The 17,622-nt window shown below is 39.0% G+C and overlaps 1 protein-coding gene across 4 annotated transcripts in view; it reads left to right on the forward strand.

Annotated features, from left to right (window-relative positions):
• The window catches only part of SNX24 (sorting nexin 24), an 87,906-nt gene that overhangs the window by 33,927 nt on the left and 36,357 nt on the right, over positions 1–17,622 (forward strand). For 2 of the 4 annotated variants that reach the window (XR_003570710.1, XM_027879339.1), the window contains exon 2: positions 11,091–11,174. Coding sequence is in view for 3 of the 4 variants with exons in the window: in XM_027879339.1 (XP_027735140.1) it covers positions 11,091–11,174 (84 nt within the window). In the remaining variant the exon portion in view is untranslated. Of the gene's footprint in view, positions 1–1,428; positions 1,539–11,088; positions 11,175–17,622 lie in introns of those variants that run through there. The other 2 variants (XM_027879341.1, XM_027879340.1) reach the window with 2 other exon arrangements.

A 17,622-nucleotide genomic window follows, 5' to 3' on the forward strand; every position in this document is an offset into this window, starting at 1 on the left:
TTTTTTTTTAGTTCTAACATGGAAAGAGCCCTTAAGGATGTTGAGCCCCTTTGCTCATTTGTTGCTACAGCTCTGTCAGTCCCACATGCTGAGCTAAGGGGACACTCAGTGGGGAAAAGGGGTGTGTGACTGATGTTCCAAGTGGGTATGTGCAGGGATGCTGGGTTGCATTGTGTGAAAAGCTTAAATGACACTATGGACATTTAAATTCACAACCATTGTTTCCTAATGGTTTTCCCTTTTTCTTCTTTTAGCCCTGATCAGGCAACGGGGAGTAACTGTATGTATAAGTACTACCCCAGACATATGACCAATGGATGTTGTGCCTTTAGGTCCCTAATACACACCTCTAGACTAAAAGGTGCTTACATTTTTGTCATCCAGTTGCCCCAACAGCAGTGGAGGGAGGGAGAGGGATGCTGTGTGTTACCAATGGGTTTTCAGAGCAAGTGAATGCAATGACACATGTTTCTGGTTCATATGCAATAAAATTGTGGATTCCCTTTAAGGTTATGGTAGCAGGAGTACTTCACATGAAAAGGCATTCCTCCTGCTCTTTCTGCTTACTTTGAGAGTAATGCAGCATGGTGTGTTCAGGTGTTGTTTTCCTGTGCCTTAGCACAGATTCCTGACCAGCATCTCTTTCTTGTAAAAACTTTAAAATGTCCTCTGGTTGTTTTTCTGCTCCCTAACGTCATAGCTGCTCCTGAACTCTAGAAAAAGTGTTCTGTAGGCCTGAAATTTACCCTGACTTTGTGGACATGCCTTAAACTTTTGGTCAGATCAGACACACTGTAAAAATAACAGAGCACCAGCAGTGCTGATACTGTTGGAAAACCTGCATTATACACATAACTCTATTAATAAAGTTTCGTTAGGAGTTACGCAGTTTTCCTGAAGTTTATGAGTTGGCCAGATTTGTCTCCCAGATGTCTTCTTGGTCTTCTTGTCCACATTTTGGAGGAATTTGAGTGAAATGGTTTGGGTTCTGTTTTGGATTGCGTTTTGGGTTTTTGATCGAGTTTTTTGGCCTGGGTGAAGTAAAATATATTTTTCTTTAAGTATGTGTTTGGACTGTCTCAGCTGTAACTTTCTAAAAATATTTTCTTTCTGGATCACATACCTGATACAGAAAATCTAAGCCCAAAAATTGAAGGTTGGCAAAACTATAAGTAACTAAGAACAGTCTTGTAATGGAAAATATTAGATTACTCTAATTGCTCCTGGCACTGCCATTGACTCCTATAATGCATTTTATTAAATTACCTCCATTTCAGGTCCTCTTCAGATGTTATTGAGATGTTAACAATAATAATAATAATAGTAGTGAGTCTGAGCTGCAGCATGAAGCAGGAGAGTCAGGAGTTAGTTGATGCAAGGTGAGTGTCCCCCTTCAGTACCCCTTTAGATTTCTTACCTGTGAAAAATATGTGAGTGAAAGAAATGGTAAGTAGAGACAGAGGCTTTACAGAAAGATGAGCAGTTGCTTGCTGAGGCATTTGAAGATAACATGAAACCTCAGTGACATGTAGGATAGGGTCAGTTGCATTTTTTTCTAACCTGTAAATAGAGAAGTGACACTTTCTATAAATACAAAGGAGAATCAATGTTTGCTGCAACTAGGAACTTGAGTAAACTGAGCAGTTTGCATTCCTTCTGCAGGGAGGCACTGGAGTTCCACAATAATAGAGCGTTTGTAAAAGATAAATATTTGAAAAAAGTTATTTATGGCATTGTGTTGTGCGACTAGAAATGACAATAGTTTTTCTATTCAGTACAAAAGGTCAGAGCCAGGAAAATGCTGAAATTTTATCACTAAGTTCATAATAAAACAAAAAGAAAATTTGAAAACTCAGAATAAGTGATACCTGTGAGAGTATCATGTTGTACCTGCAAGACTTCTTATTAGTATCTGTGATATTTTTCCTTGATAGCATTTGTTAATTTGTCCAACTGAATTTAGGGGTTTAAGTCTGTATGTATTTAAATAGGTGAGTTGGTTGGTATCTGTAGGTGATGAACATCAAGAGTGTTCTAGTACAATAAATGAGTATTTCTTTTACACCCAAGAACCCAGGACATGAGATGGAACTCTCAAATTTCAGCTTAAATGAGTATGTGGATAATGTTTCCTTACAGTGCTGTGTTTAGGAATCTACAAGCTTTTTTAATTGGAGTGTTCAGGTGAAGTTAGTTCTTTGGTCATCTGTGCTTGGCTGTGTCTTTATTTTTTTTCTTCACTGAATTAAAGGCAGTCATGGATTTTTAGACTTGTGAATAGTATTGTTTGACTCTGATGCTTATAGTTAACATTCGAAGAGATTGACACATTGTGTTATCTTCAGTTCAAGCAGCAAACATTTAGCACAATTAGAACATTTAGCACAATTTTCAGTCATCTGTGTCCTGTTGCTTTGTTTGCAGTATGCATGCTTTTATTTCTACTTTTCCAGCATCAGACTCATAACTTATTTAAAATCTCTCTGAAATGTATTGGATACATAATATCTTATCTGGTTGAATACATGTGCAGGCATGTAATTACTCAATGTTTGTCTTGCCATCTTCCAAGTGGTTGAGAGACCATTTGCAAAATAATGTAATTCTCACTGAATCAATTTTCATGTCTTTGAAATGATAAATATATAATTGTACAACCAGTGTTCTCTGATAGGTTGTTCAGTCTTGTATTGCAAAATTGCTAATAGGATGCTTTAATTATATATATTGTACTGGATATTGGTTTGTGTTAGTATTTCTGCTGTCTTTGAGCCTATTCAATCTGTTGACATAATTGTATTGGAGGTAGTCTCTGTAAGTGGTTTAAATGTTATCCTTTCTCAGGCATGGCTGTTCAAGTCAAATTCTATGCTACCTTAACTCTTCCTCTATTGCCAATGTAGTTCTCTGCCTTAAGTGTCTGTGATTTTCCTACATGCTGTGTTCTATACTGTAACTCGAAGGAAAGCAAGTTAGGAAGTATTTTTCTCTTTTCCCTGTGTTATTCCCTTATGTTCAAGTCAAATCTGAGACCTGCTCTAAACTTTACACTCACCCTGCTCGTTTTGCAGGATACTTGCACCTTGCTGACTGCAGTTCCCATAGAAGTACCTGGGGTAGAGCCAGGCTGGCACTGAGCTTTGTCCAAACTTTGCCACGAGTTTTGTAGTGTGTGTTGCCCATGCTGCTGCTGTTGTTTATGTTGCCACCAGTACCTGAGCTAGCTTATATCTGGCTCAGGAATATCTACATTCACTGTAGATCAACTATTTATATTGTAGCCAACTACAATATAAATGCACTGTTAATCACAGCGTGTAAATTCAGAAGCTTAAAAATATAAATCCTAATTTGGGCACAATAATATATTATTATTTTTGAGCAGTGTTTGTGGCAACTGCTGTTGTATTTTCTTCGGTAGTAGCACAGAGTTTTTTGCTTCCGCTCTCTCCACCTTCCTTGGACATGAAGAATCTGGTTTTCTGCATCTGGATCCATTGATAACCACATCCTGGTAACCTGTTTAAGGTCTTGTCTCAGTCACAGCAGGCTTAGTCCAGTAAGAAATGAAATTGTCTTATATCTATTTGAGCTTATTTCTTTATCCTGCTTTGAATTACCATTCCAAAGAGATTGATCTGGCAAGGTATACCTTTGGTGAGCAGGATGGCATTCTCTGGTAAACTAATATGGTGACTCTTCTTTCCAGTAGCAAGTGCTGGTGTTTGAAAGAGTGTTGTCAGTTGAATACAAATATAGCACAGATGGTAGGCAGTAGGAGTTCTAATGAAGTTTCCATTTTGGAAGGCAGACCAATGCCAATTTAATGAAAGTGTGGATGATTTAACTCCTTGAAAGAAAGGGCCTGAAAATGTTACATGGATCCTGACTGCTCATCTTTGTTATTAATAGAATAGCATTTAAATCCTCTGTTTTGGGGCTGAAGACAGGCTAATCCCAATTTATGTAATATGTGAAGGATCTTTGCTAAGCTGCACAGACATTTAGAAAAGCTACCTCCTTTGACTACTGGTCTTAAAAATTTACTTGGATGAACTACATATGTGAACAGCTAAAGAGGACCAGAGGCTTCTCGATGGATTACTGCAGAGATCCTAATAAGAGATGATGCAAGATGGATATACGTTATTTCTTTCCCCTGGTATTTAATCACCATGAAGAATGTGGAGCTGGTTTTTAATAGCTTGTGTATATGATATCTTGACTACATACTGTTGTGTTTGATGTTCATATGTGTTTTGTTAGTCACTAGCAAAGGAAAAGGCTGAATCCACACACCACAGTAGACATGAAATGGAAAAAGAGACAGTAGAAAGTCAGCTCCTTTGAAATACTCATCACCCTGCTGCTTGTATACTTTTTTATGTGTTCTTTGACCATTTACATTTCTGTTTGTAAACAAAACATCTGTGCTTTAGAGGTCCTAAATCACCCAGGTGTTCTCCACACAGCAGATAAAAGTGCAAGCAGAGTAACACAGACTCAGTGTTCCTAGAAAAAAACTTAGTCTCGTGTCTGGCCTCTCACAAAAAGGAGCTTCTTGCAGCCAGTTGGCTGCAATATTGAGGGCACTTTCATTGTGGTCAGGATTTGCATCTTGCCTTGGGAAGTCGGAGACTCTCCAGATAAAATAGCAAAGGATTTTATGACAAAACAGAAAATTCTGTATATTTTATCCAACTTAGAACTAATCTGTTTCTTGTAAATATACTTCTGCCATGAGTTATTTTGTGCAGTATTCTAGTATTTTATCCCAATGTACCATTTCTATTGGAAAGCTCATCTTTTTCATAAAAAGCTTCATGGTGGTTTTATTAGTAGAACATTTCCAATAAGAGACATTGAGATGATCCAGATGAACAAATAGAACAGATCAAGCTGATTTATTTTTTTTTGTCTGTATAACCATTGGCTTTAACATGAGTTATAAACTTTTTCCTTTTCCAGTAAAAGATCAACACACTTTTCCTTAAGTTTGATTGTAAGGAAGCCAAATAGGTGACAGCAGTGACAATGAGATTCTAAAAGACTGTCATCTATTTAACAGTTGTTCTCTGCAGGACCAATAAAGAGAAATACCAAAACCAAGTCAGATCTCATAGCATCTTGGTCTGCTTACAAATCAGATTTTCATAGCCAGTGTATTGCTGGCAAAGGAGAGGCTTTTTAGTTTGGAAAGCCAAGTAAGTTATTTTTCAGGAAATGACAGAGAAGTTCCTATGGGATTTTATGAACCATGTGTTTGGAAAAGATTGGTTTAAAGAGAGTTGAAAAAATCAGAAAACTACTTACTCTTACATGTCAGCTACTCTTTCATTCAACAGTGGCAGCTCTGTAGAAGCCTCCCTTGAGCTTCCCATGTTATAAGAATTACAAAACTGCCTGACTGGGTTGCAGTATAAATTGTTTTACTACCTCTTCCTCTAAACCCTTAGAAATATGACATACACTTCTAAAAAGCCATCCTCAGAAAGAATATCCCTGAATCCTATGAATGCCTTTTGAACATAGTTCCTATTAACACTGTGCCATTTTATGACAGGGAGAACCCCAAAAGAATGTAGGAGATGGAACATCCTTAATTTTTTTGTATTATTGGTGGAAAAGACAAACTACACGCTGAAAGGTTCTTGAAGAGACACTGATCTGATTTAGGTAGATACTGGTATCAGTAGTATCAGTAATACTGGTAACTGTTAGGGAAGAGAAAACTCTTTCAGTAAATAAATGGCTGAGGGTTGCATAAATTTGTAAGGAGGCATTTGAATTAGGAGCCACATTTATAAAAGTATGTAAGAACATGTGCTTGTGATTGTTCTTATGTATGCGTTTTCTTTTTTTTTTCTTTTTTAATCAGTGAAAGCCCAAGTTAGCTTGTAGTAACATGAGATTTAACAGAAGTCAGTAAAATGACATACTTGTCCTCTGAATGGGCTTATGTTACGGTAGAAAATCTATTTTTTTGTCTTATAAAAACAGTAAGGCTGCTTTTCTGGGCCAGGATGGGTCAGGTAACTGCTTCACACAGGCCGGAGCTGTTGGGAATACTGTCTGGAAATCCTGCAGTGAACGTTTCACTTTTCTGTCATGGTATTTCTCCTTCACAGACTCTGGAGAAAGCAACATCATAATTCCATAATATCAATTTTGATTTCCATAGTCAGTAAAAATATGTACTTTTTTCCTTGTGCTGTAGCTTAATATTGTCCATTGTACTTGGGGCTAAGTGAAACAATCTGATTTCGCGTAACAGATGTGACAGTGCTTGGGCTGGAGGGAAGGGGCTGTTTGTGGGTCTAACCCAACCTTTGAGCTGACTTCATCCAGCCTACCAGCACTCTGATTCCTCTCAGACATTTTCTTCTTTTCCTTCACTGCCTCTTACAGACACTTTCATATCTTCCTTAGACCCTAGCAAAACCAAACAGGGCAAACTGGTCTCTTCAGGGTAATACTGCTTCCTTCGTTCCTTTGACCCAACTCGTTTCCCAGTTCTGCAGCAGAAAGGGGGCCCTTTCCTCACAGGGGGACCATGCAGGAGCTCTTGTTAGCACTGCTTATGGAGGAGGGGAAGAGCAAGAGGAGGTACAAAATATGACAATAAGCAACCTGTTTAAGAAATAGATGGTCATAAGTCTCAGCTGCTGGCCATGGTGGGGGTAACCCAAAGTAAACACTGGGTGTTAGACAAAGGAGAACTAGAATTTGGGGGAATACGGTTGGAGTGCAGAAGGGAAATTTCCTTTCCCTTGCCTCTATGACCCCTGTCAGCCTCTGTGCCCTTGAACTGCCCTGTGCCTGCTGCGGAGCTGAGTTTTGCTAGCCTGCTTTCCAAAAGATGAAGTCAGAATAAGTGAGTTTGTTTTCATTTAGGGGATAGTGAGATTCAGTTTTATCAAGGCTGCTCTGAAGTTTGAGTTGGCTCTGAATACTGTCCTCGTCTCCGCCTCTGTTGTGGAGGGCATTCAGGAGTATGGATCATTGCCATGAGGCACTTACACCCCTGAGATGCCGAATTGCTGCTGCAGCTACGTGCAGCTCTGGTTACCACCACCACCACCGTGCTCTTACTGATTGTAAGGAATATTATTTTCCCCTGGAACAGTAGTATGGAAATAGGCTTAATGTCATCATTTGATCTCTGCTATTTTCTGCAGTCTTGTTCTAGTAGTAGTTGTAGCACAACTGAGACAGAAAATGTGCGATTGTCCGAACAATAATGAGACACTAAACACGTGGAAATCCTATTAGTGTTTCATGGACCGTAGCTGTCATTTCATTTGCTCTGGAATTCCTTCCATACGGCCATGACAAAGGTTTAAGGTTGAGTTTTCTTGACACTTTGAATGCATTAGCTGTTCCTCAAACACAAATCTGTCAAATATAGTTGAAGCATCTGAAGGGATGTATTTATTTCTGTAAGTAATATATTAAATAGAATTAGGGTCGATAAGCTTGGTCTTGAGAGATAAAAGCATAGCAATAGAATTTTGTGGCATTTCCTGGTGAATGTTAGACAAATGTATCTGGTTTTTGTAAATAATTTTTCAGAAGTTTTGCAATACATTTTTCCATGTGTAAATATACACAATATGATAGTATTACCTTACCATAATTATAAACTATGTAGGTAATGTAATTTCCATGAGTGAATGTCAGAGTCATCTGTGTATTTCTTATGTAGTAGAAAACAAAGCTAAGATGTTACTAATCTCATTAGATTTTGTCCCTATTCATGGACATGTTTGTCACTCTTGTCTATGTTTTTTTTTTTTTTTTTTTTTGTTAAACTGATGGTATTTAGGTTTTTTGAGACTAAGTTACTGAAGCTGCATATTTTTGTATCAGATTATCAGATAAAAGATGTCCTTTTGTATCCAGTGTACACATGTGACATCGGTAAGAGGTGAAGGAGGGCAGCATCAGTGTTACTCCCCACACAGTTCTTGGTGTGCACTTACAACACAATTGGGCACCATGGGCAGTTCTGGTACATCATGCTGGTTCCTGTTTCCTTCAATTTGTGCTTTCTGCCTTTAAAATTCACAATGATAAAGTACCATTTTGTTTGCCTGTATATAATTCAGTTTAGTTACTGTGTAGTACTGCCCAGTTTCTGCAGAAAGAAAAGAAATGGAAGTATTCTTCTTGAAAATTAAAGGTTTGCTACGGATGAGATACATTCAGGAAAACGGCAAAATAAGAAAAGAAAAAATTAAAAATGAAGGAAAATGGTTTTCAGGATCTGAAAATAATCCATGTAATTGGAACAAAGTGGAGAGGAAAAAAAAATTGTACTTAAGTCTGTTTTGTAGTTGGACCTGAATTTTTTTATTATTTTATTAAAAAAAATCTTAGGAATTCTTTTTGAAGTTTCCTTCACAGATTTGGTGGTTATGAATTGCAGTGGCACATCGGCAGTTCTGCTAGGCAAAAAATTAGCATTATTCGCTGATATCCGATCCAGAGATTTTTGCCCCATGCATCATTTATATGGGTTAAAGTGTGTTGGAAGAACACTTTTAATGCATAGTTATCTTCTGGCTCTTTGCAGAGATTGTTGATAACTATTGTGACAGCCACCAAGAACGGTGAGATGTTTCTAGCTGCAGAATACTTGCAGAGTTTTCTAGTTGGTGTCTTCATATGTGTTGTCCCTTGTGTCCCAGTCAGGATGAACTCCAAATCTTTCACTGCAGTGTAATTTGTGGTATTTCTTTGACTATGGGAAAAGTATTTTGCTTGTCTTACTCAAAGATTAATTCTTGCATTTTTCATTTAACTATCTGTCACTTATAATAAGTCATCTGTCTTTTCAGAGTTATCTGTTCATAGAACATTAACATTTTTACAAGAAAAGTAATTTCCGAGCAGTGTTGCATTTTTTCCCCTATAGTTCTTCCGTCTTTATTTTGGCACTTTCATCTATGTTCACCAATTTCCTTACATTGTTTTTCTGTCAGGGCCTGTAGTTACTCAGTTGAATTTGTGTGAGATTTGCCTATAGCTATTTTGAATACATAAAGAGATCCTATCTCTCTCAAAACCTAATGTATCTTTCTGTCTTTCACACAAAACCATGTTGTTATATGAAATAGTGTCAAGGGAGTGCTCACAGCTGAGGCGGGAGCCCCTTAGACTCTCCAAATTGCTTGACAAACCCTGCAGCAAACAGAGATGCTAAACCTGGGAGGGATGGGGGGAGGCTCTTAGCTGACTGAGGTGTAACTGGGTGTTATGAGTTGCTTGTAGGTCCTGGAGATTTAATATCAAGTAAATTCAGAACTGTTGCACATCTTAGCTAGACACTCATGGTCACTTCTAACTTAACTTGTTTTATATTTTGTTGTTCATTCTTCCCAAAAAGTTTTCCTTGAAATTCATTCAATGCAGTGGCTTTCCTCTGCAATCCAAAGCATTTTGTTCCTTGCAGAACTGTTTCTGTCATAGAGTGTAGAATATGAGATGTAAATAATGTTGTCCTCTCATATAATTAGGTTGTTAAGTCTCAACAAAAGAAAAAAGCCTATATCGATTTTCCCTTGCATATGATTCTCTTTACAACTCCGAACTTACAAGGTATTCCTGAGGGTGCCTTGCAGTTTTTTCGTGTGTAGAGAAGAATTGTTTAATAGTCATTGGCTGTTCTTCCAGGATACTCCAAATAGATAGGAGGGACGAAAGAAGTCAATGCACCCAAATAAGGTCATCTGCTTGCAATGATTAGGACACAGAAACTGTCCTATTCAAAGAGGTAGAGTGTAACACAAGTTATTACAGCGATCCAAACTAAATTTGGAAATGTAAACACTTGATGTGAAATGACTGCAGTCCTATCCATACTGCATTCAAACAAAGGTAGAAGCATTTCAGTCTGGATTAAATAAAATGCTGTCTGTTTTTAATGTGTTTTGGCTAGCCAGTGGAGACCATAGCATTTTGACCTGTTTGAAAGGCAAGTTCTAGAGGACAATAGGAAGTTTCTATCCAGTATGGTTTCTGTATATTTGCTCTGATCAGTGCTAGCCTGGGCATGTTGTGACAGAAAACCCTTTTTTCTGCATTCAGGCATAAACACTGTTTGCAAATTTATTTCAAAGAACCTTTTTTTTGGCATAAGGTTTGGGTCTTAATGTGATCATCTGTGCTTAGCATTGTTTCTCATTGTCCTGGAAATAATTATTTCCAGCATTTTTTTGAATGAAACAGAAAACAAAGAACTCCTAGGTAGACCAGGCACCTTTTCTGTAATGCTTCTCTGCTGATTTTGTCTTCATTTAATAGACCATGTGTTCTTGAGAACCTTAAAATTTCTCATCACTTGCCCTCAGAACTGACACAGTGACCTGAGAATTCAAAAAATGTCATGTTAGTGACTACTAATTAGTGGGTCCAGAGAGCTGTTTTTCCTGGCCTTTCAACCTTCCAGAGGCAGCAACAAAAGCTGTCACATGTATCATACAAAGAAAATAAGCATTTGCCATGTTTGCATCTTGTTTTGTTTTTTCCTAGGGTGTAGATAGTGACATAAGCTCACTTTAGACTGTAGATGAATTTGTAGTTTAGGAGGAAATTAACCTATAATATAGCATTTGCATTTATTTCTCCTTTTGCATGCATAACCTAATGCATAAATTATCCAGTTGTTGCTGAATAAGCATGAGTGTGTTAGTATGCTGTGTTGTAAGAAGGGGAAAAGATTTGAAGAAGAGAAGACTCTATGTCTTCTTTTTTTTCCTGTTCCTACCATTCTTTTTTCTTTCTGTTTTTAATTACTTCAAAGTGTATTGAATATTTCTGAAAGAAAGTACTTTAATGCTTAGTTTCTAATGTACAGTATACAGTCCAGCCTTAAGCTGTCTGTTTGTATGTTTTTGAACAAACTTGTTAATAGAAGATTGAGCCGTACTTACATTAATCACTATTGTACTTCTACACCTCATGAGACACCTTGGATTTTTTGGAACCACTTACTAGAATGACTGTGGTAAAACGCACCGTCACAGCCATGTCACAGAACTGCTTGTGCAAGTAACATTAATCTCTTTTTTATTATTTATAATTTTCAGGTCTTTAAAATAGAAGTGTTGATGAGTGGAAGGAAACATTTTGTGGAGAAGAGGTATAGTGAATTCCATGCACTTCATAAAAAGGTATTGATCATTTTCTTTATAATATGTGGCTTTATTTTGCCTCAGTTGTGACATTTTCCTCTCTCTTGTAATTGTTATTATTATACATGGTTTATCTTAAATACATCTTGTGATCCATGTCTCTAGAAATTAATTCCTAACTAAGGTTTTTGTGTTTTGTAGAAAGGGGCGATGACTTCTCACGTTACCAATTCTCCTTCCTGATTATTGTTTACATGCTACATTGCTAACTGTCTGTAGTATGCTTTTGTCTTCTTGTAAAGTCACAAAATAAGACACATTCCAACAGCAAATAAATGCAGTGGGGTTTTTAATCCAATTATTTGTTAGTTCTGTAAATTGTATTGCCAACCTGCCATATGTAGAGCTGAGGAAACAAGTTGTGTACACAAGGAAACTAGACACGAAAAAGACTGAGTAAACATCTCACCCTTGCACTTCATACAATTATTATAATATAAAATGTCTGATAAGCCTTTCTGCTGAATCATCTCAGTAAATATAGATGGGAACTCAGTACTTTCAAGGCTAATTATCCACTAATTGTTCTTTAAATTGTTTTGATCACTTTTAAAGGAAAAGTATGACTTCTCTCCAGGCTGAACTGGATGCTGCTGAAAGGCAAGTTTTGTAGTTTTCCTGCCTAGTGAAAGAAAATTCTTCAAGAGCATTGCAGCCCATTAACAGCAGTGGGGCTGCAATGAAGAGCTTCAGTCTTCATTCCTAGAATCTGAGTGAACTAAGCACCTCTTGGTGTGTAGGTCTCAGTGGCAGTGCAGTGTGGGCACAGACAACTGCTCTGACTGTGTTAGCCTTCACTATGGAAAAACTTCGTCTGCAAACAACAGAGACAGGCACAGGTATTTACAGCTTTTGCCAGTGCAATGTCAGAGGAGTTTATACACACCAGGAATCTTCTCATTCAGGGAAGAAACATTATCCTAGTGCCAGAGAGGATGATTCTTACAGCCTTTTAAGATGTATAGATACAAGCAAACTAGGTTGAAGAAAAGGCAACTATTGACCCATCGGTGTGTTGGCCCTCAAAAGTCCAAAGACATTTTGCTTTACTGCACTACAATTAAGATGTACTAGTGCTTCTTGCTCCAGTAGTGGTATCTTCTACCACTTTTTGATAATTAATTCCTTGTTTTAATTCAGATCTGTCTCAGATATTTTCTCCCTCATGTTAACACTGAATAAGAAAACATGAGCAAGTGTCAGAATCAGTAGTATAACTCACCCACCACCAAGCCTTGCAATATGTGTGCGCTTTATTTTACAGGTGAGAGTAATCCTGCAGCTGAAAGTAAAGCAGGTGAATAGAGTTCATACAATGAAATAGGTTAGGAAACACTATGAGGGAAAAATCAGGATTTATGTGCTTAAAAGATATTTTTCCCAAGGACACAATCTCCTCTGGTTAGAATAGTATAGTATTGTATAATGCCGTTTAGATTAGAATTAGAAATTCTAATTCTAATTCTTCTAATTGTTCAAATGTCCCTTAAACTCTGACAGGTTTGAGGCATTGACTCCCTCTTGAGGAAGCCTGTTCCAGTGTTTGACCATTCTCTTTTTAAAGAAATGCTTCCTGATGTCAAGTCTGTGCCTTCTTGGCACAGCTTTGAGCCATTCCCTAATGTCCTGTCACTGGATCTCAAGGAGAAATGCTCAACACTTCCCTCTCCACTTCCCCTCCTCAGGAAGTGTAGAGCAATGAGGTCACCCTTCAGCATCCTTTTCTCCAAACTAAGCAAACCCAGTCGCCTCAGCTACTTGGCATCCACCTGCCAAGCACATGCCAAAGATGGATCCTTTTACAAGCAGAGGAGAAGAAATGCCAGCACCAAGGCTGGATCTGGAAGGGGAGGAAGAAAGCCTGTGGTTGAGGGCAGCAGCCTTGTCACCTTTCCCAGGCTGTTCACCATCTGTGCAGCTGCTGCATGTGTGGTTGTCCCTTCCCAGGGTAGGACTTTGCAACTCCCTTTCTTGGGGATCCAGCCTTAAGAGGGTATGGTCCTGGGGGTGATGTAGAGAGCCGCACCAAATTTTGACTGTGGGCACTAGGAGTTTTTTGGGCACCACCATAGCGAGGGTGCACTGGACAGTGCAGGTTGGTAGGAGAACAGAGCACAGGGACACAGGGCAGAGGGTGTGGTAAAGAGGAGACCACACCTGAGGTGATGAGCAGTGGGGTACGGGCTGGCCCTGGAGACCCCCGTGAGGAAATCCTGTCCCAGAACCACCTGCAGAGATGCAGGCCTGGAGCTGGGCAGTATTTGCCTTTAGGGGAGCAATGGAACAGTATCTGGCATGAGCAGAAGGACCCATCAGCATTAACATCCCATCCTTCCAGGACAGAAAGGGTGAAGATAGCAATGCCACCTGCACTCTGTGTTACTGTTAGTAACACTGATACTTTACCTGTACTTTTTGTGCATTTAATTTATTTGGATAGTTGGATAGTTAGGGCTGGGAGCTTTGAGGGCTGGCACTTGCCCCAGCTGATGGCCCAGTCCTGATTTAGCCATGTCCCAAGGCCTTCCAACATCACCAACATGGTGCTGGCCTCTTGTTTGCTGGAGAGGGCTTGGGCCTCTCTTTCCCTTCTCTTCAGGCTTCGCTGTGGCCCCTCATGGGAGCATTTACTGCTCCATCTGAAAGTGGAGGGCCTGGGTACAGCCTCACCTGGCTCCTCCTGGACCTCTTCTTGCTCTGCAGTGATGGCAACAGGAGACCAGGGGTGGCTGCCAGGACCCCACCAACAGCAGCAGCAGAGAAGGGAGCCTTTCTGCTGCCGTGTTGCACAGTGACACTGGGCACACTGCTGCCTGAGTGGAACTGTGCAGTTTTGGAGGGGCAACCCCAGTATCCTGCCCAGCAGCTCTGCATCCAACCTGTGATTGGTTGGAATGGTATCCTCCACCATGACTATCTCCAACACTGGTGCCAAATATCTCCATCTCCTGATGGATCCAGGGCTGCAATGTCTGGATGATCATTGCGTGGTTCGTCTGGCTCAGGGTCTGGATGCTCCCCACAGGACACCTGGGCACTCCTTCTGCAGCCCACCTTTGCAGTACTCTAGGATGATGGAGGTCCTGGGCAGTTGGATATCTTGGAGCTGCTTCTGCCTGGCAGATGACTCATGGTTGTATCATAGATGGTGTGATGATGTGATGTTGCAGGACTGATAATATCCTCTTCTTGGAAAGGGAGCACTTAGGCTTGTTCTCAGCCCACTGCAGGATGGATGGGGAGCAGAAGTGGTGGAGGCATGGCATCACATAACTGGCCTCCTCCCAGTTGTCCAGGCAGATGGGACAGTGGTTGTCCAACTTCACTGTAATTTCTGGAGTTACACAATTACTACACATCAAAGTCATGAATGACTGCAATCTCGCTCTCAGATTTGTCTTGTTGTACACCACTTCCTCTGAAGTAACTTCCCTTTCAGAGATTTCTCCTTAGAACACCAGAAAAACAACAAATGATGCTCCCTTTCTCTCTCTGCAGAAATAGCAGCAAAGCAAGCCTGAAGGACAGGTATTGTAACCAGGCACTTTGCACCACTCTTCAGTTTGTTTCATCTTTTCATCCTCTTGCTATCTGTTCATATTACTCTGCAAAGAGATGGAGACTTTCTTTCTTGTGCCCTGTACAAATGAAAAGTGTCCAGCATATTTTGGCAACAATATACCTTTCTCTTTAAGTTTTACTTTTTGAAATTGTAATAAAATTTCATTAACTGTAGTTGAACAGTTCATGCTCCGAACCTTGCTTACTGCTTTCAGTATTACAGAAATCCTGGAGAAAGCATTTGCATCAGTTTGCTTTCAGCCTGCCAATATGGCATTTATTTTTTGTTCCTCTCTTCCCCTTTAATTTAACATGTAAGTTTCCTTCTAAATTGCTGTGAGTACATGGCAATTGGAAAGGGCTCTTCAGACTTAATGCATAATCAAGGTGCCCTTAGGGTTGGAGATGTCTGTAGTGAGTGGGAGAAACAAAGCTTCTGTAGAGAACAGCTGTGGTAGAAAATAGGCATAGAGGCTGATAGGGAGATTGTGCCTTTCACTGAAGAAGAACATGCCTCACTGGCATTCTATGGAGGAAGGAGGACTCCATTGCTCATATAAGGCATTTATCATTTGTCAGAATGCCAATCTGTGGTTGGGGGGGGAGGGGGGGGTGTAATTTTTTTTTTTTTAAACAAAACCATTTCCAAGAACATGCCTGGATTTGCCCCACTCCTGGGTTCAACCTTTCATAGTTGTGTAAAAAAGTAAAGCCTCACTTCCTGTGCAATCTGGCAGTAGTGGAAAAGGTTTAAAACCTTTTGAAGATCTCCCATGCTACATGAGGAGTGCAAATTATTCACTTGACAGAAACCATCCGTGGCTGTTGGCATCTTTGAACTAGTTTTCATAAGCCATTATACTTCTCTCTGATTATGAGCAACAAACCTTGCCCATCAGATTATGCACCACACACATTACAGTATTATATTTAAGTTTGAACAAAAATGGTATTATTCTGATATGGAGAGGATTTTAGAAAGAAATTCTTTCTAGATATATAACAGTAAAAAAACCTGTTTGTCCATCTTTATTCCCAAATATCTTTTTATATTTCTTTTCCTATACATTTTTAAATATTGATAGTTCTTTTTAAGTACAATAATGATAGGAGGTGACGGTGTTACAACTACTGCAGTGAAATATGCAATAATCTGAAGCTTTACACATCTTGTTTTGCAATTTGTTTATAATTTTTGAATAATTAGTATACACTAAATCATATTAACTTTTCACAGTTGAACAAATAATTCTACACTTGATAATTTAAGCCATCTTTTAGTCTTTCAAGAAATAGAAACTACAGGATGTTGACAAGCATTAGGTCAGTGGTATGGACAGGAAGGTATTAAAGGCAGTACCTGTCCTCAGATAAATATTTATTGTGTAGGGACAAGTCTGAAGCAATACAGCTAATGCATATATGGTTTTGCTTAATATTTCTTGACATTGTAATAATAATTTGCATCAGTATTTATTATTGAATTACTGTAAGCATAAGAGAGTGGGCTTTTAATATATTTTTTTATACATCTGTACCCACACATAATGCATATGCTTGCACATTAAATAATTGGTTTTTGGGTGTTTTACATATAACAGCGCCTCAGAGCACAGAAGGATTTTTAATTATCTGCTGAGTTACTAGCCACAGAGTATTTTAAGCAGTGAGGTCTTGGTGGATCCTTGTATAGTATCCGATTTGTCTTCGCTCATCTGGAACATTTCCTCATTTGTTCCTCATCTACAGGTGCTGTCAGAGTTCGCAACAGCAGCGACCGTAGTTTCTTCAAGATCCTCAACCAATTTAGAGGGAAAATTTAGAGGTGGTTATATTCTGTCTTTAAGATCAGTCAGTTAAAGTACATGGGTTTGGAGTTTTGTTTCAGAGTGTTGTTTTTCTCACTTCACTTTTAATTGTGATTTAGCACTGTTACGAATTAAGGAAGTTGCAAAATGTTTCCAGAGCAATTGAAGTTCCCCTGCTGCAGCTTCGATACTTGTGACTGTGGAGACGTTGATGTGTTGCCACTGCTTTTTCCTGTAGTGACATCTCAGCAAGCCCAAAGATGAAATGTAAATTCTTAGTCTCCCATGGGTATGCATGTCAAAGTCAATTTTGAGTTTCTTTCCATGCATTCTTTGCCTCAGATTTACTCAGAGGCAATATCCAACAGAAAGAATGTCTAATGCCACCTTCTATTAAAATGTTATAGAGACTATTTCAGTTATTACTTTTGCTCTGTAGTTTTAAGGAAAGCATTAATATTTTTTGATTTTGAAAATATATGTTGCTTCAGCAGGAGGATTTTTAGTGTTATCAGGTTGTATGTTTGTGTCCATCTATATACACTCATATGTATGCATACATATATATATACGTAAAAGCTTTCCTGTGGTTATCTTTAGAGGAATAGTTAGGGAGCTCTCTTTGAAATATATTCAGTGGCAATCTTGCTGTTTCTCTGTATAGGATATTAAACACAGGCTGCCAATCTGTTACTGTAATTTGAGAGCACAGATATTTTGCTCACTTGATTAGTAGCTCTCCACAGAAATGGTTAGCTCTACCACCTGTACTTCTCACACCTGATCATAGTTGCCTAAGTCTGGAGATAGAAGTTGTCATGGTGTGTTGTCACTGCACTTAGCTAGGCAATGTCTGGGTGTGTTGCAGTGATGATGTGAGATATAATCCCTGGTTGGCTAATGGGGAACTCAAATTTCAAGTATTTTCGTTTAGTTGTTGCCATTTTGTTTTCAGGCTATCAGTCACAACGAATTTTTAGTAGGTTTCTCTTCATTGGCCAAGGCAACTAGATGTGGAGATTTTTAACTGCACTGTTGTAGGTATGATGTCTGTTGTT

Source organism: Empidonax traillii, unplaced genomic scaffold, assembly GCF_003031625.1.
Source record: "Empidonax traillii isolate 1590-97213 ecotype Southwest subspecies unplaced genomic scaffold, ASM303162v1 scaffold54:size2178333, whole genome shotgun sequence".
Classification (NCBI taxonomy): Eukaryota; Metazoa; Chordata; class Aves; order Passeriformes; family Tyrannidae; genus Empidonax; species Empidonax traillii.